The 22,772-nt window shown below is 40.4% G+C and overlaps 2 protein-coding genes across 3 annotated transcripts; one reads left to right on the top strand and one right to left on the bottom strand.

The window, feature by feature from the left end:
• The first annotated feature begins 996 nt into the window (after positions 1-996).
• LOC131219339 (pentatricopeptide repeat-containing protein At2g03880, mitochondrial) lies at positions 997-4,028 on the top strand. Its single transcript, XM_058214429.1, has one exon. The coding sequence runs from the start codon at positions 1,135-1,137 to the stop codon at positions 3,055-3,057; it is 1,923 nt and encodes a 640-aa protein (XP_058070412.1). The 5' UTR covers positions 997-1,134; the 3' UTR covers positions 3,058-4,028.
• A 2,684-nt stretch (positions 4,029-6,712) lies between these two features.
• LOC131219346 (uncharacterized) lies at positions 6,713-20,131 on the bottom strand. 2 transcript variants are annotated; one of them, XM_058214437.1, is made up of 4 exons: positions 19,193-20,131; positions 15,905-16,042; positions 13,674-13,922; positions 6,713-7,051 (listed from the first exon to the last, which is right to left on the bottom strand). In XM_058214437.1, exons 1-4 carry the CDS (start codon positions 20,054-20,056, stop codon positions 6,938-6,940), a joined length of 1,365 nt encoding a protein of 454 aa, XP_058070420.1. In that variant the 5' UTR covers positions 20,057-20,131; the 3' UTR covers positions 6,713-6,937. The 2 variants fall into 2 exon arrangements, with proteins under 2 accessions (XP_058070420.1, XP_058070426.1); XM_058214443.1 differs by having other exon boundaries at positions 13,674-13,913; positions 19,193-20,128.
• Between the last annotated feature and the right edge of the window lie 2,641 nt (positions 20,132-22,772).

Here is a 22,772-nt window from a genome sequence, read left to right as displayed (position 1 = left end):
TCAAGAGGTGCGTGGAATGAGCGGTTGGTGAGTTCTTCTAAGAAGTCCGACTATTTCTAACTATGTGGAGCACTTGACGAGAGAAGGACCTGATTCTCCAATACCGATGAGACCTACGTGATGGACGGGTTCGATCTCATGCCGCTGTGGTCCATACGGTGGGACGCGGCTTGGCTACTGAAGCTACCATTAACAAGTCAGTAGTACTATGTGGGCCCCACCATGATGTAAGTGTTTCATCCACGCCGTCCATCCATTTTTGGAGATCATTTTATGCCATGATCCCAAAAATGAGGTAGACCCAAATTTCAGTGGACCACGTTACGGGAAATAGTGTTGATCAAACACCTGCCGTTAAAAACTTCTTAATGAGCCACAAGAGTTTTAGATCAAGCTGATATTTGTTTTTTCTTTTTTTCTTTTTTTTTTACCTTTTTCTAACCTTCATCCAGGTATGACCTAATCAACAGGTTGGATGTCAAACAAATATTACAGTGTGCCCTAAGAGGTTTTTAACGGTGGACATTCAATCACTACTGTTTTCCTGCGGTATGGTCCACCTAACTCATCTGCTTCATTTTTTGGATCAATTGCTAAAATGATGGACGGCGTGGATAAAGCACATATATCATGATGGGCCCACAGAACACCGACCAGTAGCCAGATGGCTACGGTCAGCGTCATTAACCAAAGCGCGTCCCATATGGTGGCGTATACATGAACCACCTTAGGGAGATCCTCAATCCCGACTCAGGATCCAGCGTGCATCGCCACCCTTTGAGACCACACGATTAGTGATCCGATGATCAGAGCCGTCCATGTTGTGCTGATGGACTTACAACAATGGAAATAAATTTTTTTATGGCATGCATTCAACTCTAAAAATCAAAAGTTAAGACTACCAACGAAACGTGATTGCGTGAGAATAGCTTATTTGTTGTAGCATGGAGAATATAGACGGTTCAAATCATCATATATCAGCATGTGGGCCCCAGTGGTTGGCGACACACCGCTGGATTCTGAGTTGCGACGGAGGCAAAGCGAGCTGCTTTGGCAAACCCCTACATTTGATGAACTAGCTTCAGTTAGAAAAAGGGCTTTTTTTGAAAATTTGAATTTCCAAACGCGCCACATATGAAATCCTTGTTGAAATCCATCACCCCTCTGTCTTTCAGTAGAATTGCTTCTCCTCTCTTATACTCTTCCTCTATCTCCCTACAGATCCAAAACCCAACACCTCTCTCCACCTTAATCGATGATTTCACCCGATTCTGCTACCAAAAAGACCTCCCAAAAGCGATCAATGCCATGGATTCCCTCCAAAAACACGGGATTTGGGCTGACCCCATCTCATATTCCACACTCATCAAGTGCTGCATCGACAGTGGCGCAATCGAGCAAGGCAAGCTCATCCACCGGCATGTTTTCTCAAATGGGCATGAGCCCAAAACGTTCCTAATCAACAATCTCATCAACATGTATCTGAGATTCGGCCTCTTCAACGACGCATGCAAGCTGTTCGATGAAATGCCTGAACGAAATGTAGTTTCATGGACCACCATGATTACAACTTTCACTAATAGTAAGCGTGGTGAAGAAGCTTTGAAGCTTTTGATTCTGATGGTTAGGGAAGGTGTGATGCCCAACATGTACACTTTCTCATCTGTGCTGAGGGCGTGTGATGGATTAAGTACCCTACAGCAGCTCCATTGTAGTATGATTAAAAGAGGGCTGGAGTCAGACGTCTTTGTAAGGAGTGCCTTGATCGATATCTATGCGAAATGGGGCAATTTAGATGATGGGTTTCGTGTTTTCAGTGAGATGGTTACCTATGATTTAATTGTTTGGAATTCAATCATTGGTGGATTCGTTCAGAACAATGATGGTCATGAAGCTCTGAATCTCTTTAAACGAATGAAGAAAGCTGGTTTTCAAGCAAATCAGGGAACATTAACAAGCGTTTTAAGAGCCTGCACGGGGTTAGTACTGTTAGAGCTGGGAAGACAAGTGCATGCTCATGTGCTGAAGTTTGAGAGAGACCTGATTCTGAACAATGCCCTTCTCGATATGTATTGCAAATGTGGGAGCTTGGAGGATGCAGAATCTGCATTCAAGAGGATGTCGGAAAGAGACGTGATCTCTTGGAGCACCATGATCGCTGGCTTGGCACAGAATGGTCAGAGCCGGCAAGCTCTGGAACTGTTTGAGTCGATGAAAGCTTCTGGAATGAAACCGAACTACATCACCGTTGTGGGTGTCTTGTTTGCTTGCAGCCATGCAGGCTTGGTCGAAGATGGATGGTACTACTTTCGATCAATGAAGAGGCTTTATGACATCGAGCCGGGAAGAGAGCATTATGGTTGTATGGTGGATCTCCTTGGCAGGGCGGGCCAGCTCGATGAAGCCATTAGATTCATCCATGAAATGGAATACGCCCCGGATTCTGTTACATGGAGAACACTCCTTGGAGCATGCAGAGTTCATCACAATGTAAAGCTGGCAGTGTATGCAGCAAAGCGGATTCTAGAATTGGAACCTAACGATGAAGGGGCATACATACTCTTATCTAATATCTATGCGAATTCTTGGAGGTGGGACGACGTCGAAGATGTGAGGAAAGCAATGAGAAGGAGAGGCCTAAAGAAAGAGCCTGGTCGTAGTTGGATTGAAGTGGACAAGCAGATTCATGCCTTTGTTGTGGGAGACAGATCACACCCACAAATAGATGATATCAGTAAAGAGCTGAGCAGATTGATCCAGAGAATAATGGATGTGGGGTACGTTCCAGACACAAATTTTGTGTTGCATGATCTTGAAAAAGAGCAGAAGGAAGATTCACTCCGCTATCACAGTGAGAAGCTGGCAATGGCTTTTGGGCTGATGAACTCTGCAAAGGAAAAACCGATCAGGATCATGAAAAATTTAAGGATCTGCGGTGACTGCCACACATTTGCAAAGCTTGTTTCGAAGATGGAATGTAGGAACATTGTAATCAGGGACCCTATCCGCTTCCACCATTTCAAGGATGGCACGTGTTCATGCACAGATTATTGGTAATGCAAGTGGAGGATGCAAACATACAGATGCAGCTTTGCTTGCTTGCTTCTGTTGAGCACTAAGATCAGAAATAGCTAATGATCAGAAACTGGTGGGGAGTACACATGGTGCTGTAAAGGCTAACTGTTGAGCTTGGCCCAGCGTCCTGGTTGATATCTTGTTGATCATGAGGTAAAAGAGCTGGGATTTTCTGCCTGTTTATCTTTACAAAAAGACCACCACGTGACATTGAGCCCATGTGGCAGGTAAAGAATAGTTGAAGATGCAATTCAGGGGGAGAAGATAAGAGAAAGCAATGCCCAAGATTGTCCTTTTTGTGTGGGTTTTGAACCATGGCCATCTGGGGGTTCCATGTGGACAATGGTTAATTCATTATCTACTGTTCTTTTGAAGGAGGCTCTATCATACTGTGATCAAGAAGGCCCTTTCGCATCATTTTCGTGAAGACTATCCATTCATTTTGGAACTTTGACGTGAAAGGAGCAGGAAAAGAAATCTGTGCAAATATCTAGGGTTGAAATGAGCATCCTTGGAGCGTTTTTTTTTTTGGAAGACACAGGGTGTCCCCACCTCTTTTTTGAAGTGAGACTAATCCCAGCGGATACACGCAATCACCCACAACCATGTGTATTGGGTAAAGCCAAGGAGGGGAATCAAACCCTCACCTTGGAGGGTTTTCTTTCATCCCTTATTATGGAATACTATAGAATTTTATTAACCAAGAAATAGAAAAGAAGGAAGCTGCTCATTATGGCAATGGATGGCAATTACCAATTACAATAGTTGGCATAGATCTTTAGCAGGAGAATCAAGTACAAATTTTCCTATGAACAGCACTAATAGAAAATGATTTTTCATTATCTCAATTGAAGTAATGAGCTACTGAATATGGGAGGTTTATTATTGTAACTAGTCCTCATGTTCCCTCAATTGACCTAAATATATTATTAAAATGGACTAGTTGAGAAAGAGATAGTTGAATCAAAATAAATCATTTTTATGTTCTATGTTTTATTTCTGTTTGAAAGGGTAATAGATTGAAATTGCATGGAATAATGTGTGGTGCGTGCGAAAGTTTCTTAGAGCTATAGAACTATGCTTGAGCTATAAAATTATGCTTAATTTTATAGACTAAATAAAATTCTTTGCATAATTAATACAATTTACCATGTGTCCAATCACATAAACTATAAATAATCTACCAATTAAGCAACTAGTCTATAAATCCAATCATATAGACTATAAATGATCTACCAATTAAGCAACTAGTCTATAAAAAATAGTGACCTTGTGTATGCCTACAAGTTAAGTGCTTAATATACAACTCAATTCAAGCAATCTTGTAATTTAACTAATCAAACACATAAGCATGAATAAAATTATACTCAAATGACAATTGCAAACACAAGTGTATATAGTAGTCATTCAACAAGATTGAACTATCCTTCAATACCATTGAGAAAATCTAAGAATTTTCTATTTAGTTGTTGGACTATTTCTTTGATCTCATCGAGCTGATCTTTAATTCTATTGAAACCCATCCACAACCTGTCGATGAGATCGATGACCACATGAAAATTATTGTTTTCGGCAATGTATTTTATAGTAATTTTGCATGTCTTTTAGTATTACTTATCATGTTCTATTTAAGGTCCTAATGTTATGTGATGATCAATCAAGTTTTACCTACTAAAGTTAGGATCATCTAGAGGCCAGGTTGTTTTGGATTTAAGGTTAGGGTCACCAAGGCACATTAATTTATTTTTTCTTTACTTCCTTGATGCTCCAAGTTTTCATGTATCTTTGGTCTTCAACTTCGAAAAGTTCAATTGACTCATTGACGCATGAATGCATGTGATTAACAAATAGATATACAAATCAATGCACTAACATATACTACTGAACTAGTGGCCCTTGTAAGCCTCCCATAGAGAGTCTACTAAGCCAAAAGTGAGAGAGAGCCTATCCCTCTCTTTCCTATTTGCACGAAAACGGTTTTCAATGAAATGGGAAATGAGAGCTATTAGCCCCACATGAGGTTCCCAGGTTCCAATTAAAAGGGGAATTGATTCCTAGCTGATTTCGTAACAAACGAATTGGCATTGCTAGTTGTCGCTCGTGAAAGCATACGGCTTATTATAATTTTGATCAAGCAGCAAGCATTATTTCAGAAATTTTCCAAATGAACAATTTCAGTGAAATCAAGGAACCAGCTGCCCCTTACGGACTATTCTCTGAGATAGGCTTTGGGCCTACATTGGACCGAAAGACCTTAAAAAGCTTTTTACTATTCCCTGGGATCAGCTTTGGAACTTTCCTGTGCAGCTTATGTGGTTTGGTTCACACTCCATCTTCTAAGAAAAATACACTATCAAGAAAGAAGAAAAATCAGACTCCCAAAGTTTCATGTGTGGTTTTGAATTAGAGACATTAAAAATGAAAAAGCCTTCTAAGCTAATGATCTGGGTCTAACTCCCAAATAAATTTCTTCCTACAAAAAAAAAATCAGCTACTTCTTACTGTGAGAAGTATGATGAGGATAAATCATCCAATTCATAAGTCTTATTGATTCAGATTATTCCAGAGCTTTACTACTTGTTTATAGCACAAAAGGACCTTTTCGATATGCACACATTTAATGAAATGAATCACTTGAAAAATAAATGTATTTGTTTCTGTACCAGATCTTTTACAGGTTCAATTCTGATTGCCTCTCGTTCATATCAAAAATGCATTTGGAAGGGGCCAAACACGTAGCAAAGGCCCTAGAAAGCTCCACTAATATGAGAGTAGATAAAGATTAAAGGACCAGTTTAATGCCCCCACGAATAGCTTCCACCTTGGTTCTGCCAGAGCTGCATTCATCACTCGGGCTGAAGAAGACCAGCCCAACCATGTCATGCTAATACCCTCTGCTTGCTCGACATATTGTCATCGAAGCGGAGGACCTATGAATATCTTTTGATAGATACATGATGCAGCATGGACGAGCCATACAGATCACCAGTGAACCTCAGTCATCTTCATCTAGCTTTGCCATGAACAAAATTCAAGAGATTTTCTATCCACCGCCAGGATGGGTATGGTCCCGCTTTATGTCCCAATAAAATCTCAGCTGCTCATCAAAAGGGGAAAAAAATGGTACCGCACGTAGCATATACTTCGTAGGCATGATATTGAGATGGCATCTCAGTTACAAAAGCATCCATTTATGCTTCTTTTTTTTTTTTCTAAAGATCGCATGCATAAGGGTATTGAGGTTTGCTAGTATTCTTAACGTGCACACCTTTACACCCAGTGCACATGGCAACCTGACATGTGCACCGAAGATCTGAGCGGCATATAACATGGACCTTAATGTGATGATGCCCTGGCAAAGAAATGAGGACAATCCACTCCCCAGGTGGGTGAATTGTGTGGGTTGAATGTGAGTTATTGTCAAGTTTACCCCCTAGTCCATTGTTTTCATACAGGGATGGCGTGCCTGATGAGCGGACCAGCTTGACTGTAGTGCTTGATCACCTGCACAGATCAATCCACCATGTACACAGCTCAGATGTCCTAGGCACCAGCCAGCTTGGCACGTGTGCCACCTCTAAAGCTGGATGGGGGCTATCGATCCGATGACTTCATTCAGAAAAGAGAGGCAAAAAAATTACAAACTTGCCAAATTGCAATGCAAATAAAATTCACAATGCAACTCGAGCCATGCTTCGTTCAGTTTCTGGATCTCAGTGGCAAGATGTAGTCGCTGACTACATTCTCAGCTTTGATTCTTCAATATTACAGGCCAGGGTCTGTCTTACCCATGAAATGTATTGCAATGCGGGGCCCACAGAAGATGTGTTCTGTGCAGAGAGGGAATGGCCATGCTGCCACTTTATAACTCGTCTTTCAAAGTTTCACCCCCGGCAGGTCCAACATAAGAGGCATATGCTCCAATGATCGACTCATACATCGTAATTCCTTTCAAGTACTCTTCTTTGCTCAGGAACTGCATGCATTGAAAAAGAGAGCTTCAGATACCCAAACAAACTTTATCTGTATAAGTGCGCATGCATGTTTCATTGACACGAAGCACATTGATCAAGCCTGAGGAAATCATCAGAAATAACGTTGGCAATGGTACGTCATGTTGAATAGGTCAAGCACCTACCGTTCAAATTTTGGGCATGAGACTTTTTCAGGCCTGACAATTTTCATCCCTAATCAAAAGCAAATCCTTCCTGTTTTATGCATATTAGCTCATGTGGCACATGCAGTGCACCTGGAAATTGAAGCTGTTGCTTGCAAGACGTGCCCAGTTGTAAAAAGTGAGAGCTGAAACCCTCTCAACCTTTCCTACAGAGTGGTACAACACTCGATCCATGTGGGGACTGCCTTTTGTGTGTATGCAACATCTGGTCCATCCATCAGGTGTACCTTCAATGTTAGGCCTTGAGTGAAAAACATGTCCAGTCAGTCGTCCCACACTTACATTATCGCCCACCTAAGTGTGTATATTCCATCCAATTGGTTCATCAGGTGAGACTAACCTAAAAAAAGAGAATCTAAAAAAAAAATCAGACTGATCCAAAGCTCAGGCTGGCCCACACTGCATGAAATTGGAGGTTCTAGGTGTAATTTGAATTATTCCTTACATTATCGGCCACCTAAGTTTTATTTCAGGCTGCATTTTGGGATGTGCTGTGAACATGACGGGCTGCCTCTGGTGTACGGAGTGGACGTCAAACAAACAACAAATAGGCCCATAGAGCGCGTTCCATGCACTTCCCATTGCGTGTAGTAAAGGTATTTGGGTGTGGTGCCTAGGGTAAGCAGGTAAAATCCACCATCTTGCTTCCTGGGGAACCAGCAAAATCTGAACCATATGGTGTTAACCACATGGAAGGAGTGGCAGTAAATTACCCCTTTCTTTGGTCAAAAACTCTTCCCATATCTTCAAATAAGGCAAAGTATTAGCATCTCAAAAATTAATTGTGGGAAAAATCTTGACCCTGGCCGCTATATATAGTAGAGAGATTTTTAGTGGAATAATTTGATATTCTGGCAATACTATGATGGCTGATCCACAGGCACTCAGAAAATGTATGTGGCAAACATTGACCTTAATTAAACCACTAATGCAGAGCCTACTGTGAATTGGTGAGCACCCCAATATCAGATCCTTTCAGCAATCCCAAGCTTTGACTAACAGACTTTTTTTTTTTTTTTTTGTGGAATTTGGACCATTGGCTGTTTTCAGTTTCAACTATCTATTAATTGTCCACCAATTTGACAGTAAAAAAAAAAATCAAATCACTATAGCTTCCGGTTTGCGGTCCATCTAAATTAGCTTCCACAATTTGGACAGGTATAATTTCAGTAACTGGTATGTAGCATGGGCAAGTAGGCTAAAAATATACCTCGCGTACAATATGCAGCTTGCAAGAAGGCTCCACACCAGCAGGATCAAATGAAGCTACTCCTGCTCATGATATAGGTGATTTGGGAGGCTTACATGCCACACCAACATGGGAAGTAGAGATCCTGGATCGAAACAGCATGGCTTTGCTGGGTCAATTCATAGAATGAAGAATTTGTAACATGAATGGGGAAGGTAAGGAGCTGCTGCTAGCATTAGGCCACCAGCCATCTCTTTGGGTTTTCTATACCACACTTGATATGTAATGACCTTGAGTTGGATGCTTCAGTGCATGTTTCTTACCATGCACTTTAACATATGAATAGTTCAGTTGTCAAAACAATTAGACAAGAATATGTCACATGTATGATTTCTTAGTGGCTGCATATCAACAACAATAACACTTTGCCAGTGTCAAAGTTCTTCTCTATTTTATAATACACAGAATTACAGAGGTGCTGCATGCACCGGCCATATGTGTGTTAGAATGATTTCAACATGAACAAAAAGCTCCAAGAAGCTAATGCCAGAAGTACCCCAAGAATGGCAAATCCTTCCAAAAGGTATTCGGATTGCAACATAAGGTTCATGCGAGGTCCTTTCTTTCCCTCCTCAATAGCACTATAGTCAAGGTGTTCCATAACGGTAACGGTGGCCGTAACGGCCACCACCATTACCTTTATGATACGGGGCATAACGGCTGTTACGGCCCCGTAACGGCTGTTGTGGTCTCTCTTTTTTCTTTTTTCTTTTTTGAAAAAACTCCCGAATAACCTATATCTGCCCCGTAATGTTGATTAAAAAGTATGAAAAACCTGTATATGTTCCGTAATAGACCATTATAGGGCTATTATGGCCTTTATAGGGGATGTAATGTGCTGTTAATGGCAATTACAGGTCTTTTTTTCTTTTTTTTTTTTTCCATAACGGCTGTTACGGCCGTTACGACCCCGTAACGTGTAACAGTTGCCACCGTAACCTTTACGGCACACCATGACTATAGTTGAATGTCAAGAATTTCATCATTTCTTAGAGCACTCTTTTCGAGTGGGACAGTTTTCAGTAATTGCTCCTATGAGTATACATAGCACATGCACGGCTAAAGTTTCTTATAACAGGACATTATGGCCAATGGCCGAAATTGTTATGATTTAAAAGCCAATATAACAGCTTTTTTTCTTTTTGAGTTGCAGAAATTTTATTGAGAAAGAGCCAATAGGTGACAAAGAATACAAATGCACAAAACAGCTAACCACCGTCCCGAAAGCAAAGAAACAACAAGCCCTTAAATCCCAAAATACATCAGCCTCACCACTGGATAAGCCCCCAAACTCTCCCTACAACCTACTCAATGTTGTGGCTAACATTACAGAAGCACCTTCCATTTCTTTCCTCCCAAATCACCCAAAGACCCGCCAACGAGCAAAGCCACATATACACCATGCCAAGCCACTACCAAATCTCTTATGGAATATGGCATAACCCAACGGACATTGAATCTAGAAAGGACACAAACGGGGAGTGGATGAGTAGGTGATTGACTGATACCAAATCAGCCCTACTTAACAAGAAAACATTGGGACTGCATAGGACCAAACAAACTTGGTATTCCTGGAGATTATCCACAGTAAAAACTCTCTCCCCACGAGCCAACAAAAAGCAACAAATTTGTGCGGAGCTGCATAGGACCAAACAAACTTGGTATTCTTAACTTCTCCATCCACTTCGGACTTAGCGAGCATAGCATTAAAAGGTCTAACTAAAAAACATCCTAACGACTCCTTTTTCCACACAATATGGTCCCTTTCCCCACTGATCGGATAGTAGAATTGAATGAGAGAAAAAAGCAAGGCTAATTCAATCGTCTCTTCATCCGAAAGAAATAAGCGGCAAGGAGGAGCCCAAGCAACTGAAATGACACAAGTAGACATAGTGAGCGACAAGGATGTTATGAGCTGGCGATGAACAAGCGATATTAGCAAACAAGTTTTTCAAAAGAACATCACCCACCCACACATCTTCCCAAAATCAAATCATCTCCCCATTCCCAAGACCAAAACCAATCCCATTGTCAAATTTTGATTTCATGGCTAGAATTCCTCTCCACATCGCTGAAGCTCTATACATGGAAGACTTATTAGCACCCCAACCACCAACCTCACATCCATACTTAGAGGCAATCGTAGCTCTCCATAACATCCTCTTCCAAACCAAACCACCACAACCATTCACCCAACAATGCTATATTCATCACCTTGAGGTTCTTAATGCCGGCCCCACCCTCATCATAAGACTTACAAACTTATTCTCATTTAACAAATCGAACTTGGAAGCACCTTCCACACCTTCTGCACCTTGCCGTAAAAAATCACACTGCAACCTATCTAGCTTAGCTAACACTGACTTTGGGCAACAAAATACGGACATGAAGTAGATTGGCAGCTTTGAAAGGGCCGCTTTAATTAGAGTAATACGGCACCCAAGAGAAAGATATCATCACTTCCATCTTGCTAATTTTCTTTTGAATCTTTCAACAACTATGTCCCAAAGATGCTCTGCCTATTTATATTTTCGGGAAACCAAGCGAGGGGAACTCTCTTATTAACTAACCCAGGGCAAAAGCCTAAAAGATACACGTGGGGCGAACCCCATGGGAAAAAGAAAAAGAAAAAAGAAAAAAGAAGAAGCAACCCACACCCCAGGCGCAAGGGAGAGAAAGGAAAAAAAAAACAAAGAAAAAAAAGATAGGAAAGAGCCTGCCTCACACCTGCTAACCTTAAGAGCTCATCCCTAGGCAAATGAATACCCAATATAATACTTTTCGCAATGTTGACCTTCAATCCTGAGACAACCTCAAATCAACGAATAATCATTCTCAAGTTTTCCAACTTCTCTTCTTCAGCCTCGCAGAATAATAACGCATCGTCTGCGAACTAAAGATTAGATATAGGAGGGGTCATCCTGCCAGCACATAATTCCTAAAAGAGATCATTCTGTTGCCCCCTTCATTCTCCCAAGTGCTTCGGCGCCCACCACAAAAAGGAGAGGAGATAGTGGGTCCCCCCGTCACAACTCCCTTGAACTTTGAAAGAAACCTTTAGGCGAGATGTTATCCAACACCGAGAATCTAGCTGAACTCACACACTCCATCACCCAGCTTCTTCATCTCGTGCCGCATCCAATTCTAGCAAACATATAGTCCGGGAAGCCCTAATCCACATGGTCGTATGCTTTTTCGATGTCCAACTTACAAACAACGTGCTTAAATTTTCTCTATGTCTAGTGTTGATACACTAGTGAGCTAACAAAGCACTATCCAAGATATGCCGACCCTCTACAGAAGCACCTTGGAACTTGGAAACAACACCTAACTTTCCTCTAAATCTAGAAGCTAGGACCTTAGCAAGGATTTTGTAAATGCATCTGATGAAGCTAATGGCCCTATAATCTTTGAGGTATTCTGCACCCGAAACCTTTTGTTATATTGGTTACAAATTCTACAATATATATATATATATATATATATATATATATATATATATATATATATATATATATAAAGAGAGAGAGAGAGAGAGAGAGAGAGAGGCATGCTCTCCTACGCACCTGCGCACCTTTGCACACGTGTCATGGGTGTCGAATCCGAACGGTCCATAAGATGCGGAATCCCATGAAACCCGAGGGGGTAAATTTTCACCCTGTTCTAAGATTCTGGTGAGCCATAGTAAAGAGAAATTCAAATCAATGGAAGAAACTGTTTACATTTTTATGGCCCACCGAAGTTTTGGTTCAAAGTAAAAATTGGTACCAAGGGGTTTCATGAGGTTCTGCTTCATGTGGACCGTTTGGATTTTCGAGAATCTTCAGATATGATGAGTTCTCAAAAAAGTTCGTAGGTAGTCCGTGTGAACTGGTTCGCAGGTGAGCGTTCCGCTATATATATATATATATATATATATATATATATAAACTGCCATTGTGAACTGAGATACTAAGCAATACAGAGGCTGTTGCTGTCGTTATTGACCAATATTTTTGAAAAAGAAAGTACACATGCTCATAATACCATAATGATATTTTACATATTTTAAATTTATTGTTGAACTCTAATCTTCATTATTTGCTTTAAAAATTTATTGTTGAACTGTAATTATTATTTAATTGAGTCTAGTTGCCTAATCAATTTAATAATTAGCAAAATAACAGCCATAAAGGACCTTTTTTCTTGAGGGGGAATGCAATTAAACATGTCTGCCTATTGTCAACCATAACAGCCCTTATATTGCAAGATACCATTACTTCTCTGATACAACAGGCTATAATGATGTCATGGAAACCATGAGTACGTGGTTGATAGAGCATGCAAACGTGCATATCTATGCATGAACATCAAAGTCATGTAGTGCATGTAATCACTAGGCTTGTAGACACACACACACACATGCATGCATTTTCTACTTACATAAAAAACTGCCATGTTCATACACAAGCTTGATTAGCTCATGGTGATGAATACACAAATTAACACAGCTACACATGCATGCACTGAGGTACACAGGTTACAGGGAACAGATCCAGTGATCCTAGAGGCATGAAAAATTTTGTGATTCCACTCTCTGTATCATACACATGGAATGTGTAAGATTATCTAAACCATTCCCTCATCAGGGGCAACCATGAATGCTACATAGGCCAGAAGTCACAACGATCGGACAACCCTAACAATTTAAAATTTTGGGTACAAGAATCAGTAAATCCATTTAATGAATTTCACACATATTGTGATTTTTGGTCTATGGTCCATTCAAGAAGCTAATGATGAATCAATGGCACACATAATTATACACATCCCAAGTATACAGTCTAAAAAGTAAAGGCACGAAATTTTCATACTTTTGGGAGCATTGGATCTCATCCCTAAGTTACATTTTTACATGATAAGGAGTATGTGAACATGTAGGCCAGCAAATGATATTTGCGAATGCATCTGGGGTCCTTACTCATGCCTCGGTGGTAGACTCACGAGAGTTTCAACACAAGGTCATGGGTTTGAGTACCCATTGTGGTGAAATCCCACTGGTGTGAATGCGTGTAAAAAAATTTATATATATATATAAAAGCACGTGCAAATTCTTACACAGAAGTACAACTGCATGTGTTTGTAAAATTGTTAGAAATATACCGAAAACAAAGGGCAGTATGTGTAACATACCTCGTTATGGTCATGGAGCAGAATGGGAGTGTTTGCCATTGGAGAAAAGCCAATTGCTGGTATTCCTTGTTGGCGGAAATAGCGAGAATCAGTTGAGGCTGGAAAAATCTCTGGCTTATTGATTCTGCCATTAGCTTTCCTTACAGCTTCCTCCAAAAGCGCCCACCATGGGTTAGAACTGTCAGTGGCAGTGAGTGCTCGCTTCCCAAACATGTCATGCACCGAACCTTTCTGCTTGAACTGTCCAAGCTAGAACCACAGTTAGATGGATTGAACTAAGGATTTTTCAATATCATTAGATGAGAGAGAGAATCTAGAAAAAATTTCATGCAGTGCCTTTGCGTAGCAGTTGTCCTTCTATAAAGGGAATGCTTCAAGACTTGAATTAATGCTCCTCAATGCTATGTAGTTGTCAACTCCCTTCCCCAAAAAGAAATTCAGGGACCAGCGTGAACATGACCACAAGGTTGTCAAAAAGTATTATCCAGTTAATTCCCACCCTTGCTCTTGTGATACGGCCTATCCCAGTATTTTAAATAGTGGTAGCGAGTTGCATGGTATTCAGCCCTCTATAGCGTGTAGCGTAAGCAGCGTAAGTGATACGATACTTCTATTTTTTTTAATTTAGAAATAGAAAAAATATGATAAATAATAAGAAAAAAGAAATATATATATATATATATATATATATATAATTTATTTTTTCAAGTATAAACATGTTCAAACAAGTTATTAATTATCATTTATCAAAGCCAATCCACATATATAAACCAAATCAAATCATTATCACATCAACAATTCTTTCTGAGCCAGGGCCAAGAGGATGTTGGTTGAATGGGCAGTCAATGTAAACGGGTTGAAAGGCTATGACCTTTGCTTCTTAGGTTGCTAGTTTTCTGTTTCCAGTTCTGCTATCTCAGCAGTTCTGTTTTCTTCTTGTTCTTGCTTGTTTTCTCTCTTTTCCTTTTTTAATATATTTCGATCGTTGCTGCTAAAAAAAAAAAAAAACAATTCTTTCTGAGCAAACCATTTTAATTAATAATGTTTAATTGAAACCACTAGTCACAGGTATGAAAAGAGATAAAAATACAACAGGTTAAGAGTATTAAGTACAAAATACAAATGTCACATTCCTCAAAATCTCAATTAATAGGCTCTAGACTCTAGACTCCAAAGGTCATCTTCATCATTTAATAGATCGTTCAAAGTAGAAATATTCTCCATCTACAATAGGACTAGATGGACCTACTATTTCGAGACGGTATGGATAACTTAACATCATTGCCACGTGTGAAAAAGAATGGGTAACCACCATTTTACATAAAAACTAAAAAATGCAGTTTAAGAAAAACTAAAGAAAAATAATACAGTGTAGTGTACGCTACATACGCTACAAGCTATGCTACACTAAGAGAGCAATTCAAAACACTGGCCTATCCATGCGAGACCCAATCAACAGTCCCAATCACCACACAGGCTTGCCACATGTAACGGGATGGGAGCTGCACAGAACTACTATGATCGAGCTGCTACCATTAAACAATCATGACGGAAATGCAGATAAGTAGGTTTTCTCGATTACCTTGGCTAACCCAGAATAAGACAGGAATACAGGATCATTCTTCCTGGTCAATGGATGCATCCATTTGCATGGAACCAAAGCTAAGTGAATGTGAACCTTAATCATAGAAACACCACTAAGATAGACAGGCTATCTAAAATTATAAAATCTCTTAAAGGTTTACATTTCATGAAGAGTATGACAAGGTGAAACTGTTTGCTCTATCTCCACATTTTCACAGAGGAAGATAACACAAAGATGTCCTGAGATAGCTTCCACTATAAAGGAAAAGGCCAGAAGATATGTGATGCTCTTGCAACTGGGAATACAGCAATAGATGTACAGGCTGTGAAGTACCGAGGTTCAAACAAAGAAGTACATGGATTCCAAAGTACATGCTCTTCCATAGCCTCTCAAGAGAAAAAAAAAGAAAACAAAAAAGAAAAAGAAAAGAAAGAAAGAAAGAGAAAAAAAAGAAGTTCAAAAAAGTTGGATACTAAAGTAGATGTATGACCTCAAAAAATAAATACTAAAATTGGGATAATTAGAAATTTGGGAGATGCATAATAATAAACTTCAGCTCATTCAGGAGCAAGTACTCGGCGAATGCTCAAATTAAACCTACATAAATTATAGAAATAATCAAAGACTCTGTGAAGTGCTTCCATACCTCAAATGTCATATTACGGGAAGAAGGCGCCCATTCTTCAGCAATACGTTTCTCCAAAGATTCTTCATCAGCATTCGGAGGGACCCGGATATCAAAACCTGCCTCTGCTTCAGATGGCTGGAGATTCATGACAAAACCCTGCTCAAAGAAAGTAGTCATTTGTGAGAACAGGGAAAACATTAGAAAATACCACGAAATAACTTACAATCTATTTCCCCAATGCATTATATAAGAAAGTTCTATTATTGAACAGGGTCTGCATGTTTTGAAAGCAGCAGAAGCTGCTCATGCCTGCAGCTAGATTGCAATATTAATAAAAGCCACAAACCGAAGTTCCTATGTACAGAGGATGAACCTGATGCTAAGCCTCTGAAGGATTCAAAAATAAATCATAACCCCACATGAGAACATGGAAACAACAAGAGGAATGAAGAGTAAATCGTAATGGGGTTTGATTCTTCAAATCAACAGCCATTAAACATATGTTAGCAGAGCAGAAAGGAACTGTGAACCCTATTTCAAGGAATACCAAAAGCAATTCCCAGTCCTCTACAAGTTGTAGCTCCCTATTTCGTGCATAAACATAAAGAAACGTAAGAGATACAGGATAAATCTTTAGGGTCAACGACAAGCCCACACTACTTGAACAGCCTGCTTGAAACATTCCTGTGATGTTGAGAAATTCAAAGGCTGCAAAAGTTCATGTTGGACTGAAAGAATGCCGCGCCTAACCCTTAAGAAACCTTTAATGTCAAATGCAACATCACAACCTGGCTATATGCCTATACATCCCACATTTTTTTCCCCTTTCATTTTAGGCTTTTCTCCAGCCTCTTTGGTTTGGTCTTTCTTGTTTTTTGTTTTCTAAGTTACGAGCCGTGGTTTAGTTGCAAACTGGTGCTGTGGTTATATTCTTTTTTTTCTTTTGGCAGTTGTTCGCGTCTTTCTTTGAATAAATTTTGATTTTTTTCTTCTTTTTTTATTCAAGTACCATGACAAGTAGAAAGTGAGTATTGATTTCCTATCACCAGATACTTCTTCTTCTTCTTTTTCTTGTAACATGACATGTAGAAAGTGAGTAATGATTTCCTATCACCAGATACTAGCAAAGCTTAACAAACCACCCATCTCACATGCCAATGTGTCAAGTGTGTAGGACATTCAAGCCATGCATGAGGTGGGCCCACCACGAATATCATCAGATAAAAAAATCACATTGGCCCACTCATAAGATTGGATACTGTGTATAAAAGCAATGGACAGCAGACTGCCCACAAGCTGGCTGTGTGGCCTGCCCGGTGCATGGACCAGCTCGATTTAGGTGATCTTCTTGGTGGGGCCCAGTTCTCACATGGTTTATAAGCCCTAGCACATCAGACAGGTGACAGGTCGCATCTTAAGCTGAGATACAACTGACTGTAGGCGATCATACAATTATGAAATACGTGTCCTTAAATAGCACACAAGACACCATATGTTATATATGGTTAGAGTGATAACTATTTTAGTCTCACATCCAAGATATAGAGCCAAACAAGGGTGTCCATGCCAAGACATTTCAATGCCACACAACATAGGTTTGGAGCACTGACATAACATAGTTCACTGCATATGGTGGACCTTGAATTCCCCTAACTTGTTTCCCGAGCACCGTAGATGTGCGTATATCATACAAAATTAAAAAGTTAACACAAAAGTACATCATCATTATCATAGCCTTGTCCCAACCGCAAGGTATTCAATAACAGTATGATACGGACCATAACGGGCGTTATGGCCATTAGTATCGGTCCCATAATAGATCGTTGAGTACCAGACTGGCAGTAACAGCCGTTACAGGCCTTCTTCTTTTCTTTTATTTTCCAGTAAAGGCCATTAGGCTCCATAACGCATGATGGTTCCCACTGTCACCGTTATGAAACAGCTGCTACATAACTCTTTTTTAATGCATTGATTTGGGGCAGCACACAAGAAAGTACATGTAATGCATGGAAATACCAAAGGGATTCCCCATGTTGCCAACCATCACACACACACACACACACACACACACACACACACACACAAAAACACTGTTTCTATATATGCCAAGACACAAAACTAGCTTTGGAGGGTGGATGTAGCTTGGCTTTTGTATATTTGCATCACCATGAATACCACCCATTTTTTTTTCCCCCTTTTTTTAAGTATTTGAAGGGTATTCCACTCATTGTTTTCCATACGTTGCCTACAAAAAGTGAGAACAAAGATTCTCCAAAGTTGCCATTCCATGAATCCGTCGCCCGATATGTGCAGGCATTGCCCATGAACAATACAGCCGATACAGCCCAATAAAGTGGAGTTACAGGGCGATGCAATCCCACATCAGTTGTGACTTGTGACCAATACCATACACCAAAACCGATGTGAAAACCATGCTCACTACTTCATGCTTGATTTCATAGAAGGGGTCCTGCAGTCTAAAGTAATTCTCAGATAAGAAGGCTAAATGCATCCAATGGAAAATTATCTTAGATGGCTTGCATAGGTGATGCTGAACAAATCAGATCTGTCGATCAAAAGATTTTTTTTTTTTTTAATACAGACCAGAGGAAGTTTGTAGCCTACTTTCTTCAGTCTGCTGTTTGGAATTGAATGGGATTCCTTAGATCGATAAACCACCAAATTGGCACCTGTGCTTCAAATTCGTCATAATCTCATGAAACTCACTCTTGGCTGTAATTCCCAATGCTTGGTACTATCAGCTTGGTTGTGAGGCCTTAAGAACAAGAAAGCTTAGCAACCAAAATCAAACTAAGTTTGCAAATGGGTAGCCAATAAATCTTTTTCAGAAGGGTATGATCCATGAAAAGCGCATACCAATTATGGAGAACATGGAGCTTAACTTCTTTTTTTTCTTTTCTTTTCTTTTTTTACACACACACCCACGCACGCCGTAGTGGGATTTCACCACCTATGGGTTTCAAACCCAAGACCCCATGTTGAAACTCCTCAAAGTCTACCACTCGGGCAAGGATTGAAACCTGAGCTTACTTACTACTGATAGTTTGCCACTTTAAGTTGTTGTCTCACTAGCCTTACAGGTAACATGCATATCAATCTAGACCGTCCAAATCATAGAGCCATTGTGGATGGATTATGATGACCCACGAAGCACACTGATTGAACAATGCTTTTCTTCCCATCAGTTGCAACTCTTCAATTTTCCTCTACTTTCTATTGTTTCCCATGGTTTCAGTTATTTCAGCATAAATCAGAACTACTTAAAAAAGAAGAAGAAGAACTTACGGTTGGGGACGGAGTTCCCGCCTTCAAGAATGCCATATTCACCGAAATGACTTCTCCTTCAGCCTTCAACCCCGCCTTCACCATATCAAACTGTGCTGCCCGAAACCGCCTCACGCTCTCGATACTCTTCATCAGGTTCTCCATAGCACTGTTATCATAAAGCTTCGACCCATGCCCGGGGGCCCCAACCGCCCTAATCACAAGCCACCATGGACACCTCTCCGCATAGAAGACCCTGTACTTCTCATCTGTCGATGCCAGCCCTTCATCAAGCACAATCCCGACATCCATCTCGCCAAACTTCTCCGATGCCACGAACGACTCCACGCCACCATGGCCGCCGATCTCCTCGTCGGGGACGAACGAGAGATAGACGGTCCGGATCGGCTGGAACCCGGAGCTCTTCAGGCGGCGGATGGCTTCGAGATACTGCATACCGACGCACTTCATGTCCTGGGAGCCTCTGGCGTAGATTTTGCCGTCATCATCGATGTGGGCCCCGAAGGGAGGGTGGGCCCACTTGAGGGCTTCGGAGGGGACGACGTCGGTGTGAGAGTTGAGGAGAACAGAGGGGAGCGTGGGTTCCTTGCCGGGCCATTTGAGGAGGACGAGTGGCTTTCCCGGCGCGAATTCTAGGGTTTCAGATTCTAGGGTTAGGGTTTTGGCGAGAGAGAGGATGAAAGAGGTGGATTGGGCGTAGTCGGGGTTTGGCTGTGCGGTGTTGATTTGAAGGTATTGCTGGAATCTTGAGATGATGGCCCACTCCTCATCTGATGATGATGAAGATGTGATGATGAAAAAGGAGAGTAAGATGATGAGAAGAAGAGAAAGAGCTGGAAAGAGATGTCTGAAATTTCTCTCCATTTTTTGTATTTTTCCTTGTGCTGGGGAACGTTTTTATGAGTGAGTTTTTGCTACTACTCTCTCTCCACTCCGGGATCCATGACTGTAACTGAGTTCGTTTTGCCTCTCTCGCAGTAAAAATCCACCGTACATCGCCGCTCAATGGGGCCCACATGCTGACTGGTCCGATGATCGGAACTGTCACCATGTTATCTGATTTGTGTCCTACAAGAAATTTTCACTGAATGGATGATCTTGATTATCAGTAGATGCAGATGAATTTAGAACAATGAAAAGAAAATTTTCAATGGCTTGAATTTAACTCTAAAAATCAAAAGTTAGGACCATTAATGAAGAATAATTACGAGATTATATCTTAATTATGCTGGTGAGGAGAATATGGACTGTCCAAATCATTGGACCATCTCGACATGTGGGCCCCAGTTGGTGGAGACGCACGGTGTTTTCTTAGTCGCAACGGAGGTGGGGTATGCCGTTTAGTGGAGTCGATATTCGATCTGCCGGCGGAGGATAAGAGGATTTACAAGGGTACACAAATTCCGCCTCTGATTGGTGGAGGATGCCTGTTGAATAAGAACCGTTGATTGTTTTGCATCTAGGCCGTCCATTGGATGTCCCCAGCTTATCTACGGGTTTAATGCCGTGAACTAGTCACAGATATGATTGAGGACGATTTGGATCAATATTTTTTGTTAATGTGTATGGATTAGGGTGAACAGCAAAGTACCAAAACTTTATCTCTTCTGGCCGGCGGACAAGAATCTGGAAGAGACGGATAACGAAGCATCTTGTACGGACGGGGATTGGTGGAAGCGACATCAGCTGTATAGCTGCTGTAGGTTCGTGTCGTGCGAAGACGAGCGCTGACGCTGTTCATCCACTTTTAGAGATCATTTTAAAACATTATCAAAAATTAATTATATCAAAAAATAATTATATCCAAAGATCTCCTGGACCGCACCACAAATAGCAGCGTATACAATGATCTTCACCGTTAAACAATTCATAGGCCCACCATAACATTTATTTTCCATCCAATCTGTTCATAAGGCCACAGGGACCTGAATTAACAGAAAAAACAAATTTCATATTAATCCAAAACTTGTACGACCCAAAAAAGATTTCAATGGTAAAGGTTCAATCCCCCACTCCTTTTCGCAATGTGGTCCACTTGATAGTTATATCTGTCTTATTTTTCGTCTAAAGCCTTAAGATGAGCTAGTCAAATGGACGGACGGTTTGAATATAACACATGCCTCGTGATAAGACCCCACGGCTATATAGCTCGCGCGAGGTACACTGGCCAATCTGCTTCCGGGATTGGCCCCCCAAGTCCTAGTTAGAGAATGATGGTCCTATCAGGCGGTCTGTGAGGTGCACCGTGATGTATATGTTTTATTCACACCATCCATTCACTTTTAATGATCATTTTAAAATATAAACTATGATAGAGGCATATTGAATGCTCAGGTGGACCACATCACATGAAGTTGCAGGGATTGAATTTTTACTGTTGATAACTTCCTAAGCCCACCCTGATATTTGTTTGTCATTTAGCCTGTCCATAAGTCACACAGACCTGTACCCAGGAAAAACATAAAGAAAACTGTTCGTTAAGTACGCATGTGGAAAGGTAAAATATAAATATCGATTCAAAACTTCCGTTCTCCCGGTTGTTTTTCAACAATAAGGGCCTGCATTGGAGCGTGGATTTGGTCACTGCCTCTCGAATTGAAATCCTCTTACTGTGCTTCGCACCCTGCATTGAAAATCAACTTTAATTCAAAAGTATATTTTAAAAAAATAAATTTTAATTATTAGATCAAATTTAATATATCTAATTAGTGAAAGTATGTAATGTTTGACACAATGGTGGTAATAAGCCAGCTGAAATATATACTTTGGGAGAAAATGATGAAATTTCAAGTCTCGGGTGGGCCACAAGCACAAGATCATGCCGAAAATGATGAAATTTCAAGTCTCAGATGGGCCACAAGCATAAGATTATGTTTGAGTGACTAACCAACGATTTTTAACCATTGATTTACATGGATAATGTTTGAACGATGCTAGTTATCATATTAAAGTAATTATACTGTTGCAATTGATTATCTAATTGTTGGATATCATTAGTGAGTCATGTGTCCAAAAGATTTATAGTTTAGTGACACACATGTTACATATGCAATTATTGGAAGGATTTTAGATATAATCCAAGCTTTCACTGTAGATTTGAAACCCGCTCCTTGAGGGGATTTGAAACACCGCAGTTTCTTTATAGTGCCAAACTATAAGGGGATTTGAAATCCTCTCAAATCTCTCAGAATTCATGTTGCCAACTCCTAAAATAGGTGTTGAATTTTTGAGAGAGTTGGCATTCTATAAAATAAACATTGCAGTCGCTTATTAAAAAATTGTTGGATTGTTAAGATTATGTATTATCATATCATATCATACCATTTGTGTACCTGACAAGAATAAATAAAAATAGATTGTTTACTTGTACTATCATTATCTATGCTGATTGAGTCGATAACATGTGCAATTTGAAATAAAAGTTACTACTGAGTTGATCACTCACTTCCACTATAGAATGGTGTTTTAAAATACTAAACAGACATTGATATAGATGTGGGTATCATTGAGGCCAATGCCTTGGAGGACGCTTGCATAAACCTAAAGGAGTTCATACTTCTAGCTCTCTAATGAACATCTC

The sequence above is a fragment of the Magnolia sinica genome, chromosome 1, assembly GCF_029962835.1.
Source record: "Magnolia sinica isolate HGM2019 chromosome 1, MsV1, whole genome shotgun sequence".
In the NCBI taxonomy this organism is placed as follows: Eukaryota; Viridiplantae; Streptophyta; class Magnoliopsida; order Magnoliales; family Magnoliaceae; genus Magnolia; species Magnolia sinica.
The sequence above is the reverse complement of the archived record's forward strand: the minus strand, read 5'-3'. Positions and strand labels throughout refer to the sequence as shown.